This window comes from Molothrus aeneus, chromosome 18 (assembly GCF_037042795.1).
Source record: "Molothrus aeneus isolate 106 chromosome 18, BPBGC_Maene_1.0, whole genome shotgun sequence".
In the NCBI taxonomy this organism is placed as follows: Eukaryota; Metazoa; Chordata; class Aves; order Passeriformes; family Icteridae; genus Molothrus; species Molothrus aeneus.
In genome coordinates this window covers 13,417,734-13,439,211 of record NC_089663.1, presented here as the reverse complement: position 1 = coordinate 13,439,211, position 21,478 = coordinate 13,417,734, and the positions used below count along the sequence as shown (strand labels likewise).

The 21,478-nt window shown below is 47.0% G+C and overlaps 1 protein-coding gene across 3 annotated transcripts in view; it reads left to right on the top strand.

The window, feature by feature from the left end:
- Positions 1 to 21,478, top strand: part of TMEM132D (transmembrane protein 132D) — a 197,120-nt gene that overhangs the window by 59,925 nt on the left and 115,717 nt on the right. For 2 of the 3 annotated variants that reach the window (XM_066562219.1, XM_066562218.1), the window contains exon 3: positions 17,214 to 17,357. The exons of the other annotated variant lie outside the window; for it this stretch is intronic. In XM_066562219.1, the coding sequence (XP_066418316.1) occupies positions 17,214 to 17,357 (144 nt within the window). The remainder of the gene's footprint in view (positions 1 to 17,213; positions 17,358 to 21,478) is intronic. 3 annotated transcript variants of the gene reach the window in all.

The following is a 21,478-nucleotide window of genomic DNA, read 5'->3' as shown; positions in this document are numbered from 1 at the left end:
GCTCTGGCAGCCCTCGGTGCTGCGGGGGAGGCTGCCTGGGCTGCTCTGCCGTGCAAGAGGGAGTCATTTCCTCTAACAGGAGCTACAAAGTCTAATTGAGCCCGTAAATGTAACTCCCCCATCACTCTTAAAAGTTAGGTGCAGTAATCATGGATTTTTCAACTGAGCAATGTAAAGTTGAAAATGAGCTGCAAAATGTGTTTAAAAAGCTCTATTTTCTAAGTGATTAGCTCTCACTAAATCTGTGTGGCAGCATGTGATCAGTAAGCAGCCCAGCTCTATTAGAATACTCTTATTTATGACTGACCAATATAGACTCAGCTGTCATCACTTCACTCTTACAATCTGTTTTCTAAATAAAATCACAACTTAACCATATGCTTGACAGAATTATGTAGCAGCTTTAGTGTGTTTATTTTTCACTCTGCTGTATACATCAGTCCACACTCGGTTGGAAAGTCTGTTCTTTATTGCTGTTATAAACTCAGCTGGGCCATTCATGCCCCGTGGGTATTCAGAGAACAGGCATTCAGTCAGATTTGTCCAATGATGCTGCAGAGGAGGCAGAATTCAAAATCCTTGAGAGGTGCATTGCCCTTCCTTCACAACAATCATTGTTTAAAGGGTGGAGATTTAGAGAAAATTGTTTGATGTACCTGTCTCTTTTTTCCCTCTCTTATTTGCAATCAATATTTCTTACAGGATGTATCAGGAGCAAGTTGTTCAGATGTTGGGCTTCTCTTTGGTTTGGCCAGCATAAAAACAGGCTGTGTCCCTGTGCCACAATGGTTCAATCTGTGGAGAATGTTATCAGCTGACTGGGGGAATTAAAACCTGGCCAGCTGCCCTACAGAGCTCAGCAAGCGACCAGTAAATCTTTGGTTCCTAGGGAAAGGTGGGCTTGAAGTCAAAACCCAGACATAAACAGAGAGAGAAGACAAATGTATATATTTCAATCCCAGTAAATTGGACTTTGGTACATGTCAGAATTGCTCTGTATTCCTCTGGAGCTGAAAACTGCAGCTATTAAGCCAAAAGAAGCGATTGCCTGAAATCCTAATATAGACTGGGGAGAGGGAAATGATGCTGCAGCCAGGTAGAAAATGACACCTCGTGGTGTGCCAGTCACCCACGCACACCTTGCAGATGGAGCCATTAGGGGAGAGCAGCTGAGCCCAGCCGGAGCTGATGGGCTTGGCATCCCACTGCATTTGGTTTGGACTGGGGCTTGGGGCTTTGAGTTTTTCTCTCTAGTTCATGGCTGATGCTTTCAGAGCGTGTTCCAGCACCTCCTGACTTTGCAGCCGGACCCAGCTGATTGTGGCGCTGTGTTCTCTCGGCGCTGAGGGGCTGCTGGAATTGGGTTGTGGAGAAGTGTAGGGGGATAGAATATAAGAAAACAGAGATAGTGTAGAAAGCAATCTCACCCCTAAGGAGTTGCAGCTGGGCCAATTATCAAAGATTAGGAACAGGCCTGACTTTACCAGGCCACAGGTGTACCCAATGAGAAGGAGATGCTATAAAAGCGTGGGGTGAGAAGGGAGCTGGGCTCAGTTGGCTGCTTTGTGAGGAACAGAGTCAGTGCTCTGAGAGCTGCCCACAAGAAACACCCAGAAGGTGTGAAACTTTTGTGATAGGAGACAACAACATGGAGCCCCTGCAGTAAGATGACAACAGAGAAGGTAAATCTGAGGTGGAGACTGCAGAGCTGGGAGTGGGATTCACATAGGGGAAAGGGCCATGAGCTGATTGCTCTGCTTGGCACAGCCAGCCTTTGTAGGCAGTGAGGAGCTGGATATGCAGGCTTTTCTTCTCAGTACATCAATACATCTTTTGAAATGAGAAATATTTTCAAATATTTCAACATCATTTAGGAAAATGCATGAATGTGTACCCTGCTGTTTGACAGACACAGCTTGGAAAATGTTATTGACTATGGCACTCTTCTTCAGCATTGGTCTGCAATATAAACCTCAACAACAAATCAGGCTAAGTGGAGCCTGAGTTCATCAAATACAGCACAGCAGCACAAATAAATAGCATACCAGGGATCCTTGGAATCCCCAAAACCTTCTACTTCTGCGTCAGAATTAAATTAGTCACATAGCTGTTGTGTTCTGACATTAATACATGGTGGCTTTGAAGCACAACCCAATTCTAGAGGAGTTCTGCTTAGTGATAGAGAATTTAAAAATAGGTTTGTAAAGGGAAAGATTAATTTGGTGAAGTGACAATAATTTCAGAATAACAAAATGCTTATCCATAATAGATAGTGCCATCTCCTCTCTGTTCCTTTGTGTACGCCCTGCTTTTTATCTTATGCAAATGATGAACTACCTTGCACTGTCAGAAGTTGCACTTATCTTTACTAAGCACTAATTAGTAACTACATGGCAGAGTCCCATTTTTAATGATCTGGAAAAAATGCAGGTGGGGTTGGACAATAGTGTTAGAACAGGTCCTTTTCCCTGCTGTGCCAGCTGCAGGCAGCCCAGGGAATCCTGCAGTGAATGCAGAGCCCCAGGAGCTCCTGTGGCTCGGGACAGACAGACAGACAGACCTGCCTGAGCTCAGGTAAAGCAAATCTCAGCACTTGTTCTGTTGAGAGGATTTTGGGGAGCTGTAGTCCCTTAAGAAAGCGAACAGATGTGGTGCCTCTCAGGTTTTAAAAATACGGGGTGCCTCCTCTTTCCATGGGAAATTTATAAGATCAATTATAAACCTTTAGTTTTGAGAAGATATATTAAATTGTTCAGAAGTTTTATGGAAACAAAGTATGCTCTGGAAGTAATATGGCTTATTTTGAGATCTATTATGGATGCTGAAAGTGTTCCCAACCTTGAATAAATCATATCACATATTTTTAACTACCTGTCTAGGAATTCTGAACTGAGAAATAGACATAATAAATAATTTATTGTGCAGACCAGGAGCAAATATGTTTGTTACACCCTTTGATTTCCAAACACATCTTGCTGAGCAAAGGCACTTGGTTTAAACCAGCTTTGCAATATTCCCCAGTGTCTCAAAATCAGCTTGTGTGTGATGAACCTGAGCTATCCTGAGTGAAATCCAGGGGCAGTTCCCAGCAGTGGCAGCTTTCCAATCCAGCGCTCTCCTGCTCTGTTCTGCCAGTCCTGGAGCTGACTTTGGGAGGAGCTGCTTTCATATCAGCTCACGGACATTTGAAGAAGCTCCCATTTGTGTCAATGGCAACAGCCAAAATTTCTGATAGGAATTCTAAGTTAGCCAGAAAGAAATTAATGGACTGAGAAGTTCATCAATCATAAATAAATATGTCTTTATTGGGTGAATGCTGAGAGGAAAAGACCAGGAAGGAGACAAATGATGATCAAGGACTGGAGGTAGAATGGGGAGCTCTTCAGGGACAGGAATGAGAATGAGGCTTGCTAATTGCTGGGCAGGGAAGAACATGCAAAAGTGGGAGTTTTCTGTGTTTAGGGAAATGGGATTTGGATAGTCCCTGAAAAACTACAAAGGAATGCCTTACTGGACATGAGGATTGGTATAAAACTGAATAAACCTCACGGGAGCAGGGCTCCCATCTAATCCATGGCTTCTGTGTGCCAGGACAAGAGCCCTGCAGGGAGCCAGTCTCTGTTTCTGGGCATGGCCTCAGCCAGACCTTTCTGCCATTGTTTTTCCAGCATGGTACAGAGCATTTCTTCTCTCAGTAAACGTTTCTTTTCAAGAAGCAGCACAGAAGTGCCCTTTTCCTCAGAGCCTTGCTGGCACCCTGCTTTTTTGGTGTCCCTGTCACTTGCTTGGCATGGCATGGGATATGATCCCAGTTCTCTCTCTCTCTCCCAAGAGTGAGCGATGGAATCGTTACAGGAACGGGGCAGGTTGAGGAGAGCAGAGCTCGTTTTGTGTCCCTCTGTTCCAGCTGAGGGGCAGCTCTCTGGCGTGAAGCCATCAAAGCCCAGCAGTGTCAGGAGAGCAGGCTGAGGTTCCGGGGCAGAGGCAGGGTGTGAGTGCAGGAACTCCCAAACACCCTCCCCAGGCTGAGGAGCTCTCCCTTCACTGCTGCCTTGGTGAAACCTCATCTGTGACCTTTGGGAGTGCGGGAGCCTGATGGGACTTGCAGCTTCTCTGCTTTCAAAGTGACTTCACAGAACATGAAACTTGTAAGAAGAACATTTAAAGTCTCTTGCTGGAATTAATTCTGATCTGACTTATACCCAATTTCATTCAAATCAGACGGTGCAGATGAGAGCTGGCAATTTGCATAGACACAGTAATTTGGAGAGGGCGTGCAGAAGAGCTTTTTAAAATCCACATGAAGTTTGTGTCCTCAGTCTCTGAGTATGGGTAAAATTGAGGAAATTCTGAATTCTAAGTAATTTTTTTCCCCTCTGACTCTCTTGTTTGCTCAAGTCCAATTATTCAGAACCAAAATATCCTATTATATCATGGACTAAACAGGCACACTTTGCAGCTGTGTTGGGAAATGAATGAACATTTGAAAATGTGACTCTCTCATATTGTTGTATTATCACTGGTTTGAGTATGTGCTGCAAATAACATTTTGAAGACCAGGTTTCCTTTTGACTTTGAAAGAGACATATGAATTATTGAAATAATGAGCTAAAATCTTATTTTAAATTGCATTCTGTTACTTTAAATGCTATTTTGCTATAAATTTCAGTTTTGTCTCATATTGCATTTAGCCATCTTTGGTTTTCAGCAGGTAATAGTCTCTTGCTCCATCACCACTATCAGCAGCAGCTTCAGTTTTAATGAATTCCCTGTTCTGAGCACATCCCAAGGCAGTGCCATGGCACTGATCAGTCAGTGCATAACCAGATATGATGACGGCTCTGATGAGGAGCAGCACACCTAGTGACCCACTTTGCACATGTCAGTCCGACTCTGCTGCGAGGACAAACCCAGTGAACATCTGACAGCAGCTGCTTCCCTCCAGCTGCCCCAGCAGCGCTGCTGGCCCAGGCAGCCCCTCCTGGCAGCCCTGCCTGCTGCTGGGTTCTCCAGTGCTGCCCGTGGCTTCTCCTCCCTTCAGAGTGGATTTCCCAGGCAGGTGGAATGGAAGTTAATTAGTGCAGCCCCTGTGCTGCTGCAGAATGTACACATGAGCAGTGATGGCTCTGTCAGAAACTCAGCTTCCTAGAGGGAAGGTCTTCAAATTAGCCTTCAGGAGGGCCTGTCAGATTTATTTTTTTCTACTTTTCCTTTTCAGTGTGTATCATTTTAGTAATTCTCCTCTAGCAGTCATTCCCAGACTACCCGGCGGATATTTTTGGAAGAGGAAAATTTTCTTTATTTAGCAGAAAACCTCGGGGCTGATGTGTTGCCCTGTGTACCTGCAGCCCTGGTGCTGTTGCAGATGCCCCTTGGTGGCTCTGCCCCGTGCAGGGGACGGCGCTGGCGTGGCACAGGTGTGCCAGTGTGCCCATGGCATCACGCGGTGGCAGGAACAGCCTCCCCAAAGGAAGCTGCTCGCACACTCCCATCCCCACGGACTGAACAGAGTAGGGTGGACTTCAGTGGCTGCTGGATTTAAGCTGGTTTTCCCCAAATTAGCCCTGTTAGAACAAGTAGCTCTCAAAGAGGTTTTCAATATGAGCAAATAGGGATTCCTAAAACACATTAGGGGGGTTTTGTCACTGAGATAGGGCTGAATTACAGGCTTTGCCATGGATTTTATACAATCCTAATGGACTGTAATCCTTGTAATACGACAGGTTTGTGATGGAGATGACTAAAATATTTATCCCTGGCATCTTTCCTTTTTAATACATTTGTTTTCTCTCTCTTAAGTGAAAGCAATACATTGACAGCAAACTAGAGGTATTTCATCAGTCTCTTATCAGCAGCCAGCACTAAAGCCAGCCAGAAGGGTTGGGGGTTTTGGATAGCATTTATTACACGGTGTTTTCTCTATTTCCTGACCAAGTTCCAGGGGAGCCTTTGTAGCCACACAGAGCAGACTGACTCTTGCTTTTCCAGCTTAGAGCAGCCTGTGCTCCAACACCTTTGTTCCCCCAGCCCACACTGCCCACATTTCACCTTCTGCAGCTCTGCATTGGCACCTCGGGGTCCCCCGGCCCGGGGCTCTGTGTCCCCAGCCCAGCATGCTGATGAAGAATAGATTTCAATCCAGATTTAAACACTCCCCTGGGTTGTCAGTGCCTCCCCCAGCCCCTTCCAGGGCCGGTTGTGTTTGTGGCTGGTTTTGCTCTTTGCTGGGAGCACATGTGTCGTGTCACCAGCAGTTTGCTGGTGGTGGGGCTGTGATGACAGGGGCTGATGTTTAATTAGTGTCTCTCTGAAGTGCCTGGAGCTGGGGCTGCTCTTCAAAGGCCTCAGAGAGCCACCTCTGGTGTGGGCTTGGAACGGGGCTTCAAAGAGAGCCCCTTGGAAAGAATCAGTGTGCAAAACACTCCAAAGTGCTAATTTCTGTGAGCTGTGGGCTGAATTCTTCATTGCCCTGTTTGTAGGTTCATTGTTTGCCTCTCTCATTGTTTGCAATGTGGGAATAAAACAGTGATTTTCAGAGCAATAGCCCTGTGTGCATGTTTTGTGCAGGAGAAATTCCAGCTCCAGCTGGGAGAACGTTCTTTGTGAAGCAGATGTCTGCCTTTCCCCTGTCTTCAACTCATTAAAAACCCCAAACCCACTCCAACAGTCTAAAACATTAAAGCCCCAGGGCTGGGGCTGTGAGGACAAATGCCCAGCCAGACCATGGCTCAGAAAGGAGAATTCAGAGGCCTCTGCTGCTACTGGTGTCTCATCTCATTTGGGAAGTGGGGGTTGAATGGGTGACACCTGAAACTGGCTCACATTCCTTGGAGTTTGAAACAACGAGGGGAGAGGCAGTGTTTGATAAATTTACAATTTAAGTTTCCTTCCTGGCTCCTTTTCTGCAGTTTTCCTCTCTTTGTTGTGGTTCCTTCAGCCTCGTGTTCCATCACTCTCATCCCTTCATCACCCAGCCACTGTGGGGGTGTTTCAGTTGCCTGCTAAAACAGCTTTTATCCTCTGGTGGTTTCTGTCCCACGAGCTGGCAGCCAGGGACACAACCTTTTTCCTGTCAAAGGCAGCTGTCTAGTGGTCACTTCTTCCTGGAGAATTTGAAAAAGTAGCAAATTAAATGAAGAGTGTGAATGTTTTTGGCTACTGGGCTCTTGCTGCAGGAGTAAAAAATGTCAGTCCTTGCCACAAGTAACGTCCTGCATGTCTGCTCATTAAAACTTTTAAAACCCTCTATTTTCCATAGAGCAAATTGGTACCTAAAATTTTGATGCCCTAAATCTGGTGTCCAAGGCCACAAGATTTTAATACAAAAGAGCAGAATAATTCATATGAATTCTTGAATTCTTGCTCAGTCCATGTTTTAAGTTCCCTTGTTCTGTTTCATGGTGTTTAACTTGGAGCACCGTGAAGGACAGTGGGGATTCTCCCCATTTGAATCCCACAGAGGGTCCTTAGAACAACTGTGCTGGGACAAGAAGCCTCTCACTCCTTCTCATCTTACACTGAGATGCACAAATAGAATAAAGCAGTGCAAGGATATGCATGAAGTGAGGCTGAGAGATGTAGTTACCATTTTTCCAGGACTTATATGTGGAGAGGATTGCCAGCTGCCTTTGTGCTCCTGCACAGTAGCTCTGTCTTGGAGAGCAATCAACGGGGGGGGTTGTGTTACTCCAAGGGATCTCTTGTGCTTGTTTGGATCAGCCAAGCCTGGTCCTGTGGCTCTCAAGATGAAAGTCATAACCATGGCTATGCCCTGGCATGCACTGGAGTTAACTGCTGCAGCTGGATGCTGACAACACTGCGTGTACCCTGCATTGAGGGCACGGGATAATTTTGAGCAGTGTCATTTTGGTATTAATTGAACTCCCTTCTGCATCAGTGGCTTCACTGAGCTGTCAGGCTTTGCCTGCAGCAGAACTCCTTGCTGTTATTTAGCAAATGTTGCTTTGGTGGCCACTCGTGCAGATGACAGAAAGGTGGTTACATGTGGCACTAGAAGAGCTGTAGTGTTCAGCCTGGATTTTATGTGTATAACAAAAATTCCTATTTGAATTACTCAGTGAAATACCTATTTTATGCCAACAGCAGCTCTTTGGAGCAATGCAGGCTTTTTTCCTCCACTGAAGAATCTGCACCCTTTATTCATGCAGTTCCTTTCCTTTCTCTTTGCTGTAGCCCTGGTGCTGTAAACCTTAAGTAATGTCATTGGGAATCAGGGGTGTTGCTCCCAGGAGGGAGGAAAGGTCTGTGCAGAAAAGGCTTTTCGGGCTCAGGGTTTTTGCAGCAGTTGCTGCTCCATGGATTTCTGTCCCTCAGATGCTGTTCTCTGAACATCTGACACGCATGTCATTGAGTGAAGGACGCATGGATCCGTGGGCTCAGTTTTGGCCAAGCTAATGTAACGGCCCAGCTGCTGCTCCTGTGTCACCTCCTGCCAGGAGCTGCACACAGCAATGGATGAGAGAATGCCTGGGAAAGAGAACTAAGCATCCACAGTTTCTGTGAGGTCCAGAAGATGATTTTATCTGCAGCTGTGAGAAGTTGCTAGGGAACAGAGCTAACTCATTTTTGCTGATGGCTCCTCGTTAGTGCTGTGGAGCGACGTTCCTTCCGCTCTCGGCGCTGCTGCGCCTCGTTCTGCATGAGGATGTGACTTGGGAATGCCTCCGAACTGTCCTGCTGCTGGAGTCTGAGAGGAACTCTTTAGTAAGGAGCATTTTCCAGGTCACTTCCAGCAGCAGCCCGTTCAGCGGGAGTGCTGGCAGTCCCCAGGTGTCACCATGGAGGCCTGGAAGGGCAGGGTCAGCGTGGGGCCCTGGGAGGAGCACTGGGCTCACAGAGCCTTTGTTGGGTTCAGTCCCTTCAGCAGAGCACAGGAACGTTTGGGGAGGCTCTTGGTGTTCTCTGTGGTTGCTGATACGTTTTAGGCTCAGCTAGAAGCACTTTCTTTAAGATGCACACTCCTTGTCACTGAGCGTCAGGCAGCTGGGGGAGCTGGGGTGGTGGCTGCTTGAGGAGTCCAAATTGCTGAAGTTTTGATTGCTAGCAACATCCCTCCTTTCAAGTCTTGTGGAAGGTCATTGGCCAGGCCATGCCCTGAAGGAGTATCTGCATCCCTCAAAAATTGCCTTTCTGTGTGATGTGACCTCAAAGAGGCCCTGCACCAGGCACTGCTTTCCAGATCAAAGCAAAGAGCTGGTGTGCCCAGCCCCATGGCTTCCTGGTCTATACAGAGAATAGAAAGTCTGTTCCTATTTCTGCAACTTTTTGGAAGACTCATGGTGCACAATTTACCAGTTTTTCTTCCTTTTCCTGTGCTCAATGTTGTCAGCCAATTCAAATGAAGCATAAGAATTCCCCCACTTGTTGCTTTCCCACCCAGCAGAACTGTATATATGTACACAGGTATATACATGTGTGTATGTACACAGAAACACAGAGAGAAGGGTCTTACAGCTCTTTGGAAATGTTGTGCTGTTCTGTTCTCTTTCCTCCTGCATCCGCCTGCAGTGGAGGGCTGGGTGATCATACATCCCATGGGCTGCAGGCTTCCCTGTCCAGCAGCAGCCCCGGTCCCATGCTGCTTGTGCTCTGCTGGCTGTCCAGAACATGTTCTTCACCTGTGAAATGGGGCAGATGGCACTTTGTTTTCCCTGCACAGAGTGCCCAGTACTGTGCTTTGTTTTTTCCTGTCTTTCCTTAAATCTAAGTCTAATTTTAAAAAATTGCTGGTTGCACAAGCTGTGCTGTTAGCAGCTTTGCTGCTGTTTGGCCAGAAATAAAAGGGATGTGCTGCATTGTTTGCTTTCTTACAAGCAATTTAGAAAGATTTCAGACCCTACACGTTATTTTTTGCATTTATTTTGGAAACAGTACTTTGAAGCAGTCCACGGGGCTCCCAACCACTTTAAATCAGCAGGCAGCACTGTTTATCTTTGCCTTTCATTTTTGTAAGCAAACACCCTCCTGCACAGCCTTGAATACAGAAGGGATTTGCTGTGCTCTGGCTGCTCGTTGGTGCCCGGAGCTCTGTCCTGCAGGGGAAGGTGCTGGGGAGGGGTCTCCTCCTCCTCCTCCTCCTCCTCTTCCTCCTCCTGCCTGCAGCATCCTGACCAGCCCAGAGATGCAGGGAGCAGGAGGGGGCACCAGGGTTGTGGCAAACCCGTTCCAGGCCTTTGTGTCCTGCTGGGAGCCCCAGGATGGCTCCTGCTGGGGGCACAGGGTGCCATTCTCAGCTGGAGTGTCACTGGGGCTCTGCTTCCTCAGCTTCACCTAACTCAGGGTCTTCTGAAAAAAGCCCCAGTTTTGCTTCCCACTGAGGATGGGGCCCTCTGATGCCTTGTTTGGTGAGTAAATAGAGGTCAGAGCTGCAGACTCTGTATTTGTTTCTGCTTTAAATTGATTTGTATGCATCCTTTCCTTTTGGCTCTCCAGAGACTTGTGTGTTTTACATCTTGCAAAACATGTTTTAACAAGGACCTTGTTTGAAAGGCACAGGAATAAAATCTGAGTGTGTGTCATGCATGCATGTATGCAGATATCTGCACCCATGTGCAGGACACAAACTTCAGCCACAATAGGTGATTTTTGGCAGCCCATGAGATGCACATTACAGACAAATCTATTTTATTTAACTCCTGGTGTGCACAATTCAGCTTCTGAAGCCTAAATAGTCTTGTGGCCTTTCACTAATTAAATTTAATTATAAATCCACCTGGGCTATGTTTTTGTAATATCTCCCTTTGAATGGCAGTGGCTTGGTGGCTGTGTGGAATGGGTTTTCCTCCTGAAATGTTAATTAGGTGGAGAATGTGTTATGCTTTGGAAAAGCTGCATTGCAAACCCATAGATAAACAGATTGATTTAATTTTAATCTGCTTTCATGGTGATGCATAATGATAACTGGTTTCTGTCTCACAGGGCTGAAAACCACAGACCTTAATAAGAGTTTGTGGGTATATTATACAGCTTTAAATAGCTTCTGTTGTGCTAGACCGCTCTCCATAAATTATTCCAACTCCATCAGCATCTCAGGGACTCCCCATTCTCTTCTGCTGTGGATTTTCAATCAGTGCAACTCTTAGTGTAATCTGAAGAAACTTGGAGGTATCTGCTCTGAAAACAGCTGCCAACACTGGTTTGTACATCAAGTATTCAATGGGGAGAGCAGAACCAAAAAAGCCTTGCAGAAGCCAGCTCTGCAGATCAAATCACAGCATCCAAGTCCTTCCTTTTATAAGCCATGCCAAAATTAATTATGGAATTAAAGCCACACATTCAGATGGTTGGTATGAAGTGTCTCACTACATGACCTGGTTTTTGTGATCTCCCTTTCCTGCTGAACTGAGAAAAGTGCAATTCACTTCAGCCAGTCCTAGAACAGTTGGTTTACATGGGCCCTTCTCAAATACAGTTTAATCCACTGAAAGAGTCTCAGCTTTAAAGGTTTGTTCCTGATGGGGAAATATTTTTTGGGTTTAATGGTCTAAATTTCTTCAGGGGTTTGTGGTAGCTACAGATCCAGAAAGCCTTTTTATGCTTGGTTTTCATGTGCTCACAGCAAATATGCCTTAGGTCTGACAACGATGGCTGAGTTGTGCCTGTTTTCTCCATGACAGACATGTTTTATTTTTGACTGATGTTCAAAGAGCCTCTTTCAGGCTCAAATTCTGTCCTATATTAGCTTCAGCCATAAAAAGCAAAGAAACTGCAGAGGGAGACAAAAGAAGAGTATGACCTCAAAGTGCATAAATTTAGCATCACCCCAATGCTGTACATAAAATTGGAAATGCTGGGAACACAAATTCCAGCCATCCCTCCCTGTGCTGTAGAATGGTTAATTTGGTCTCATCTACCGAGGGCTTCTCAAATGAGAGCAGATTTTGGCCAAAGGGTGGTTTTTAAGGGAGGCTGGACAGACAAAGGGCTGGATTACCTCTGGGTTTTGTTTTCAGCATGAATCTTGGCCCCATGCTTTGCCCTCCCACCGTTGTTCAGTCTGGTGGGCTCTGTACATTCCTCATTCCCATTCCAGTGCTGTTCATGAGTTTACCAGCTTCCCTGGCATTCACAAACCTGCTATCCCATATTACCTTCGATTCTGGTACTCCAGGGTTTAAAAGAAACTCTGTCCTGAAGTAAAGCCAGAACATTTGTTGCTGTTTTCTGTTGTTTTGTGCATTGGAATATGATTGTTTGAGCACAGAGGCCTCAGGGAGGGGAGGAGGTTGTGTGCAGGCAGTGAGACATCAGGATGTAAATGTCAGTAGAAGTGTTCTGGTATCAAAACGGCCTCATTTAAGCAACATACAGCTCCAGCCTGACCTCAGATCCTGCAGAGACGTCTGCATTTAATGTAGCACAGCATTAACAGGATCATTCTGCACTTACTGCCAGCAAGAGACAGCTCCCAGGGAACTCTGAGTGCATCTACAGCTTAGTCATGCCACAGCTGCTGGCTGGATTTTAGATCCCATGGTAGCACCTGGCCCCCACTACCTGATTCCAAGCCTGACATTTAATTCTGGTCTTCAGGAAGGCCCTGAGGAGTCTGCAGCTCCTGCTTGGTGGCTGGAGGGTGGCTGGGTTTGCCCTTCAGCCCCTTGCAGGCTCGGGGAGTGCAGACAAGATAAGGTGTTTCCAGCTCCAGGAATTTGTTCTTGGATCCAGAGGGGATGGCACCAGAAGGAGCCACCCCTGGCACTGTCCCCAGCAGAAATGGGCTCTGGGCAGTGAGAGATGTAGGGCTGGGAATGCCTGCAGGGTTGTGCAGGGGCTCTTCTGCTGCTGACTTACACCAGTGCCTTTGACTTTCCAGGGAGTGAAAACTGACCTGATTCCTTTGTTTCATGCCACGAGGAGCTGTGCTCGGGTCCATTTCTGCTCACATTTTGCTTGTCTTTGGTCTGAAGTGGGCGGTGGGGGAAAGCCTGTCCCACCCCTCCTGCTGCCATCCCTGCTGCTGAAGGAGGTGGATATTGGCAGAGGGAAGGCTGCCACCCTCACTGCTCTGCTCCCTCTCCGTGCCTGGGTTAGGGTCAGGCTCTGGGCAGGAAGAAACACTGAAGATAAACAGAAATAGAAGCCCCTTCTAGTTATTTCTGAAATGCTTTGGGGAGATGCAGTGACAAGGCAATCTCAGAGGCCACTGTGATGTCTGGTAGGTGCCCAGGAGCTCTCAAAAATGCCCCCTCTGCACACAATTTATCTGCACCTTCTCCTCGCTGCTGGTGACAAGATGACAACCAGTGGTACCAGGGTGTTAACAGGCTCCCTTTTCTTTTTCTCCTTTGATGTAGAAAGTAGCTCTCTTTCTCAGAAGGACCATGAAAGGTTCCCACAGATCTTTGCCCCGAGCACTTACAGTAATGAAAAGCTAACTTCAATGTCACGGGTCTGAAGCATCTTTATTTAGAGCTGTTTAGGGCTCGGATTGCCTGTTTGTTTGTGCTGTGGTGGAAAGGGGGGTGATACTCGTGTGCTGTGAGCAGGGCACTGCCAGAGTGAGATGGGGAGGGCAACCTGGCCTGGGCAGGGTGGCTGTGCCCATCCCATCCTGGGCAGGGCACGGTGTGTGTGCCCATCCCATCCCATCCTGGGCAGGGTGTGTGTGCCCATCCCATCCCATCCTGGGCAGGGCAGGGTGTCTGTGCCCATCCCATCCCATCCTGGGCAGGGTGGCTGTGCCCATCCCATCCCATCCTGGGCAGGGCACGGTGTCTGTGCCCATCCTCGGCAGGGCACGGTGTCTGTGCCCATCCTATCCCATCCTGGGCAGGGTGTGTGTGCCCATCCTGGGCAGTGCAGGGTGTCTATGCCCATCCTATCCCAGCCTGGGCAGGGTGTCTGTGCCCATCCTATCCCAGCCTGGGCAGGGTGTCTGTGCCCATCCCATCCTGGGCAGGGTATCTGTGCCCATCCCATCCTGGGCAGGGTATCTGTGCCCATCCTGGGCAGGGCAGGGTGTCTGTGCCCATCCTATCCCATCCTGGGCAGGGTGTCTGTGCCCATCCTATCCCATCCTGGGCAGGGTGTGTGTGCCCATCCTGGGCAGGGCAGGGTGTCTGTGCCCATCCCATCCTGGGCAGGGTGTCTGTGCCCATCCCATCCCATCCTGGGCAGGGTGTCTGTGCCCATCCTATCCCAGCCTGGGCAGGGTGTCTGTGCCCATCCTGGGCAGGGTGTCTGTGCCCATCCTTTGCAGGGTATCTCTGCCCAGCCTGGCCTGGGCACGGTGTCCACGTGCAGGAATGACATGGGCTGAAAGCTGAGCCCTAGTGGTTGTAAACTGCAGAGACTGGAGGTGCTAAAGCAGCTCCTGTGATAAATGAGAGAGGATGCTGCCTGCATTTTAATTGCAGTTGCAGCCTCTTCCATCACTAGAGTAAACAGAGTGTTCAGTGGGTCAGGGATAGAATTGGGAATCGCTATCTTTATGCACTTAGGTAATGCATTTCCTTGATTTCAGTTGTGATGTATTGATTCTGGGAGTTCCTTCTGTGCTTTTCTTTGCTTCTCCCTTCCCTTGATTTGTACCCTGTCAGCATTGACGAGTTTTTAGGGATGTGGACTCCCAGGAGCTTTGTTTGCCATGATTGATTTGGTGCGAGGGGTGAGCTTCTCAGGAGCCTGGGAAACCGATGTGAGCAGTGATCCAGAGGTAAATAACAGCCAGGAAGGTGGTTAGCTGGATGGGCTCCTTGTTTGAAAAGAAAACACCAAACCAGCCACAACTCAAATGTTTATGGCCTTCCTTTCCTCCTCTGCCCCGAGCAGACTCTGCCCAAAGGAAGTGATGGGCACAAAACGCTCCAAGCACTCCTGCTGCAGCCCAGCCTCGGTGTGTGACCGTGCTCACAGGGGTCCCAGGGTGAGGGGAGAGACGAGGAGCTGACTCATGGTTCAGAAGGCTGATTTATTAATTTAAGATATATATTACATTAAAACTATACTAAAAGAATAGAAGAAAGGATTTCATCACAAGGCTGGCTAAGAATAGAAAAAGATGGAATGATCACAAAGGCTTGTGGCTTGTACAGACAGTCCGAGCCAGCTGGGCTGTGATTGGCCATTAATTAGAAACAACCACATGAGCCCAATCCCAGCTGCACCTGTTGCATTCCACAGCAGCAGATAACCATTGTTTGCATTTTGCTCCTGAGGCCTCTCAGCTTCTCAGGAGGAAGAATCCTAAGGAAGGATTTTCCATAAAAGATGTCTGGGACATAGGTGTTGTGAGCAAACTTCCAGGGTGCCGGCAGCAGGAGCTCCAGGCTGTGTGAGTGAGAGCAGCCCCTCACTCCCAGCTGGCAGGGCTGGGGCTCTGCACCCATCAGCTCAGCTGGGTCACCCACACCCACGGGACACCGGAGCCACAGCTGCTGTGTCCAAGAGCTCCGGGCGGGGATGAGCTCCTCGGTCACAGCCCCACACCTGCACAGCACCTGCGCCACCCCAGTCTCCCTGGGGATGGGGATCATTTCTCATCGTGTCACTGCTCTGGGATGGTGCCCAGCAGTTTTCCTTCCTCGAGGTGCAGCAGGAAGGCAGGACCAGCTGCCAGTCCCTAGGAGTGGCTGAAGACACGTGCTGAGAAATGTTTCACCCAGGTTGTGTGGCCTCTTTGTACCTCCCTCTCTGAGACGTCAGGGATGGAGTTTAATTTCCACTCTGCTTTGACCGCTGATCTCTTGTCCTGAGGGATGTCTGCTCTAGCAGCAGTGACTGCACCTGCTTAAAATTCATTTTGTCAAATTAGCATAGGAGAACTTGCACAAAAATTGCCAGCCTCCATGTATTTATTCTTCCAGGTGTGCTAAGGAAATTGCAGCCACTGCTATTGAGTTAGTGCTGGGAGAAAGGAGGTTTAATCCTTTTTGTTCAAGACAGTTGAAAGAATCCTTTGGCTTTTTATTCTGAAAACATCTGTGTGGATCTTGTCCTTCAAAGATTTCCTGAGCAATTTCGTGCGGGGGCAGAGCTGACAGTGCTGTTTTGCTGCTGTTTGCTGCTCTGCTGGCAGCAGCTGCTCAGACAAAAACCTCCCCTACCTTTTGGGGTTTCTGCCCAGAACTGAGGACTTGCCATGGCACCGAGTGCATTTTGTGTATGAGATTTTTAGCAAATATAATTAAACTGTCATTTCCTGACACCTCATGAGGCTTGATCACAATGGACTCCTTCTAAACACGTTCAGGAACCAGAAGTTACCAGCACCAGGGACTCCTCCTTCAGTAATTTGGCCAACATTACATTTCTACCTGTGGGGCAATCCTGTAGTGCCCCGAGGTACAAATTTTGGAGAAGAGGGAGGCAGAATTAAAGAATGCCACACCTGATGAGAGGAATTGAAATACATATTTGAAAGTGCATCTCTCTCCATATAAAGCCCCTCTTCTCCACTGGCAGTTAATAACTTTTTATTCTGGTTGTTCTTTCACCATGCAACCCCAGAAGTATTATGCTAGCCCATGAGAACTAGAAAGCACCTCTGCAGAGCAGCCAGGCCAGTTTGCCACATGGCTTTTCCTGTTGTTGGACCTCTCTTACGTGGAACCGGAGCTCCAGAGAAATCAGGTGCTTTAGGAAAAATAAGAATTTTTTTAGAATAAGTATTTTTAAGTTCAGAGCTGACGGGACAATGAAACACAACAGTATTAAAAGAAAATGTTGTGAACTCAAAAAGATGATGAAATAAGAGCAAAGATAAGGACTGGCATCTTAGAGCAATCCAGAGAGGGAGGAGAGAAAGGGTAGATTTTGTTTGTAGTGAGGCTTAGCAATGGCTCTTCACTCCAGCACCCAACTCCTTTCTTTTGACACCAGAAATGTTGCCTTCTGTGCCAATGCAACACCTTGAGCCAGGAGAGAGCCTCGGTGTGCCCAGGGGTGCCCGGAGTGTGGGTAAGGGAGGAGCAGGAGTGAGGAGCCTGCTCCAGAGCACGCCCACCCTTCAATCCAGCTATGACTAAAGCTCAATTACCATTAGTTCAGTCAGATTTCTGTCTTGATACAATTTCTTCAAAATGTGAACGTCTTAATTAATTCTCTCATCTCCTTTCCTTGTCCTGCTGTTGAACTCTTAATGAGTGGTGGCATTTTCTGTGGGGCAGTAATGAGAACACGATGATGAAATAAGGAGTAGGTTGAGCTGATATTTCCTGTCTGATTGGTGCAATATATTCTTGTTTTCCCAGGGCCAAGGTGAAGAGGGGTGTGAACGTTTTCAGTGTGAGAGCCAGCAGCCCCTACCTGTGGGACATCAGGGAGAGCGTGGATTACTCTGGCAAATATGCACCAGCTGTGGTGGTGTGCCAGAGGAAATCTGCTGCTGAGAACAGGTAGGTCGTGGCTGCTTTCAGTACATTTTAATGATTTTAATACATTTTCCTACGGTGCATGAGGAAATGCTTTTGGAAAAGCTGGGACTGTCGTTGTTTTGTACTCGTTGCTCAATCCACCACACAAATGTTACTCAGCCCTAGTGCTCAAAGGAAGTGAAAACTAGCAGAAAATGCTGTTGTCACAAATTATTTGGAAGAACTTGTTTCATATCTTCGAGCTTGATTGTGAATAGTTTAATTTTTTAAAAATTATTTTCATATGGCTGTTTGTGGTGGATTTTTTTGGTTTGGTTTATTAATTTTGCTTGAGGTTTTCTTGGTGGATTGTGTCCCTTTCTTTGTTGGGTTTTTTTCTTGTTTCTGTTTTGGTCTTTTGTGACTATACGAAAATGATGTTGAGGGTGAGATTTAGATGAATTTTTGATCTGCAGAAGAAATAGATTTTCTGTTTTCCATTCCCATTCTGCAACATTGACGTGTCTTAAAATGCCTTCATCTGGCAGGTGGATGTTCCTTTTTTAATCACAAGTCTTTGGTTTAATGAATACATTTTTATATAATGTGCTGCTTCTTGTTCATTGTTTCTGGAACTGCAAGTCAAGTGCCCATTTATAATGACCAGACTGCCTTTGTTTGGGGCTGGCATTGCTGGTAGAAAAATTCCCACTTTATGTGTGTGATTCACATGTGAAATGTTACAGAATCTAATAGAGTTTGGGGATTTGTTACATGGTTTATGATATATAAGTAAATACCTTCTGAACATAATAATTAAGAAGCTTCATCTCCTTGCAATCTGCATGTATAAAAAAAAGAGGAAGGGAAGAACTTCCCTTGGTAATCACTTTCTGCTTCTAATAGCTCAGATTCTACACAGTTCCTTTGCTATAGATGCTGAATTTTCCTCATCTAAAGCATATATTGTCATGTATCTGGCTGAATGGCATTGGGCAAAGCAGAAATGTGTGTATATGCCAAGGTGGGAGCTTCCTGTGCCAGGCACAGTCTGTCAGATTCCTTAAAATCCCCCTTCAAAGCTACTGGAGGAAAGGATGAATATTTTCATTGACAGAAATGGGCATTGGATCAAAATCAGAGATTATTTCAGCAATGAGTTTTCCATCACACTTTATCTTGTTGGCCCCATAGAGTGCATTTGCCTGATTTCTGTTCCTCAGCAGGAAAATGTAAAGCAGCCTCATGGGGAAATTGAATCTTGGCAACTTAACTTCCCTTCACCATTCATCATCCAGTGGCAATCCTTTAAAATGACCCCTGGTACACAAAAAATAAATTACTATGTCATCTTTCATGCAGTGGTTGTGGATTCTGTGTGCTTGCACGTGCTGGGTATAAACATTGCTGGATGTTTATTGAAAGAAATCTGGGGTTGTACACAGATGTTACTGGAAAGAAAACCCAGGCAGGGGAAGGTGTATGTGTACCTCTCCTGTGACTCCTGGTTTCATTTGCTCCATCGAGTTCCCAGCTGAGATTTTCTGGTTTTCTCACTTTTGAGAACTTCCTCCCTCTTTGCAACAAGTGCAAAGTATTTGCAATGCATTTCCCAGTGTATTGTTTTCCTCATTAAATGTAGTTGGCTCTGTTTAGCTCTGCATTTGAAGAAGCAAGATCAAGCATTTCATGGGGAAAGAGCACATTACATGTGCTCTACAGCTTTTGGGAAATAATTTTATCCTTATCTAGAAATGTTTGATGTCACCAAATAGGCACACTGGGTCGCAGTTAAATATTGATGTCCTTTACCAAATTTTTGGCCTCCGTAGTTCATTTAGAAATTACAGAAACTCTATTTGCATATTCTTTAATTTCTCCTAAAAAGCAGAGGTCTGATCACATGGATGCAAAGGTGGCAATGTTAATTAACTGCAGATTCAGTACCTTTGTGTTCCTGATAGTTTTACATGGATCAGAAAATAGTGCTAATAAAGCTAACTCAGTGTGACAAGTGTAATTTCACGGCTTAAGGAGGCACTTGTGCAAGTGACAAACCAGAGCAGAATGCCAGAGCCTTCCCAGCTCGGGTTTGAAATATATCCGTCATTTTGTTTGGAGAGGTTCTGGCACCGGCAGCTTATCGTAACAGGATTAACATATAAATATTATCACAGCCAGCAGGGTGTTTTCAGATGAATATTAACAGCAAATATTATGATTCTGTCTGGGAATAACTAATTAAGCCCATCTGTCAAATATGATTTGAAGTTCTCGTGCCTTGCTTATTACGGGCTGGCGACAGCGTTCCAGATTAACGGTGAAGCAATTAGAAAGTTCTGCCCAGTTCTGCTGATTTCCTTCCCAGGCAGTAATAATTCTGCACCACTCTAAACCCTGACCCAGGAGATGATCAGATGTGTTTACTGCCTGTAGCACCTGCACAGCACTGCTGCTGTTCCCCGTGAAGCACCAATCCCCCGCCCCTCTCCTGGCAAGCAGGTGACCAAACAAGCAAAGAGAAAATGCTCTGGGAATTGAGCAGTGATCAGAAATGGACTGGGGAAACCCTTCCAGCACTGACTGAGTCTGGGAGATGCATCCAATCTGTAAAGCCATCCTTTACTTCTACCCTGGGGGTGGCTGATTTTATTTTTGTGCGTTCCCCGTGTACTGAGGTGAATGGAACAGGAGGGTGACATTCAGGAGTCCTGCCTTTCCTGAGTGTTTCCTTGGCTTGGGGCTGTTTCTCACCTTGCCCAAAATGGCCTCTGTGCTGTGCTGTGCAGTGGTGATGGGGAGGAGGAGCAGCCCCAAGTCCAAGGTCTGGATTGCTGCCTGTTGTTGTTGTTCCCCAGCCCCAAGTCCAAGGTCGGGATTGCTGCCTGCTGTTGTTGTTCCCCAAGTCCAAGGTCGGGATTGCTGCCTGTTGTTGTTGTTGTTCCCCAGCCCCAAGTCCAAGGTCTGGATTGCTGCCTGTTGTTGTTGTTGTTGTTGTTGTTGTTGTTCCCCAGCCCCAAGTCCAAGGTCGGGATTGCTGCCTGCTGTTGTTGTTCCCCAAGTCCAAGGTCGGGATTGCTGCCTGTTGTTGTTGTTCCCCAAGTCCAAGGTCTGGATTGCTGCCTGCTGTTGTTGTTCCCCAAGTCCAAGGTCGGGATTGCTGCCTGTTGTTGTTGTTCCCCAAGTCCAAGGTCGGGATTGCTGCCTGCTGTTGTTGTTCCCCAAGTCCAAGGTCGGGATTGCTGCCTGTTGTTGTTGTTGTTCCCCAGCCCCAAGTCCAAGGTCTGGATTGCTGCCTGTTGTGGTTGTTGTTCCCCAGCCCCAAGTCCAAGGTCGGGATTGCTGCCTGTTGTTGTTGTTGTTCCCCAGCCCAAGTCCAAGGTCTGGATTGCTGCCTGCTGTTGTTGTTCCCCAAGTCCAAGGTCTGGATTGCTGCCTGCTGTTGTTGTTCCCCAAGTCCAAGGTCTGGATTGCTGCCTGTTGCTGTTGTTGCTCCCCAGTGCTGCTGTTGGGCTGGTGCGGTGCCCGCTGGGCTGGGCCTGGAATCCCCTGGGCGCTGGAGATGAGGATTGGTTGGGGTTGCCTCCTCTGCAGAGCACCACTGGCAGCACCTCCCTCCATCCACAGCTCTGGGGAGACACCAGGCAAGGTGGTCTGGTGTGATAGTAATGGGTGTCCTGATCCTCTTACAGTATCCTATTTGTATTTATCTATCTATTTATATTGGGGGTAGAAATGTTTCTTGTTCCCATTCCATTACCGTGCTCTGTGCCTGTGGCAGGAATGGAGCCACTGATTCAGTGAAATACAAAATAATTACAGACAAAGCTTGGCCATCTCTGAGTAGAACCTTAATGAACATTTCCTGCCTTATCACCAAAAGTGTTTCAGTTATGTAATGGATAATTTGCTTGGCAATTTCCTTTCCCTTTTTCTGGAAATGTGACAAGGACAGCATTTGTTTTGATACTTTTCCTCCTCAGTTCTGTAGCACTGAAGGAGTTGCTGGTTTGTGCTGCCTGAAACCAGATGCTGCTGTCACAGAAACGGATTCTCAGTTTGAACTACAAGTGACTAAATCAGTTTGTGAGAACATGAGCACAGTGAGAGACAGTAACAGGATCTTCTGGGCTGTATTCTTCATTTATTCCTGCAAGTCTCAT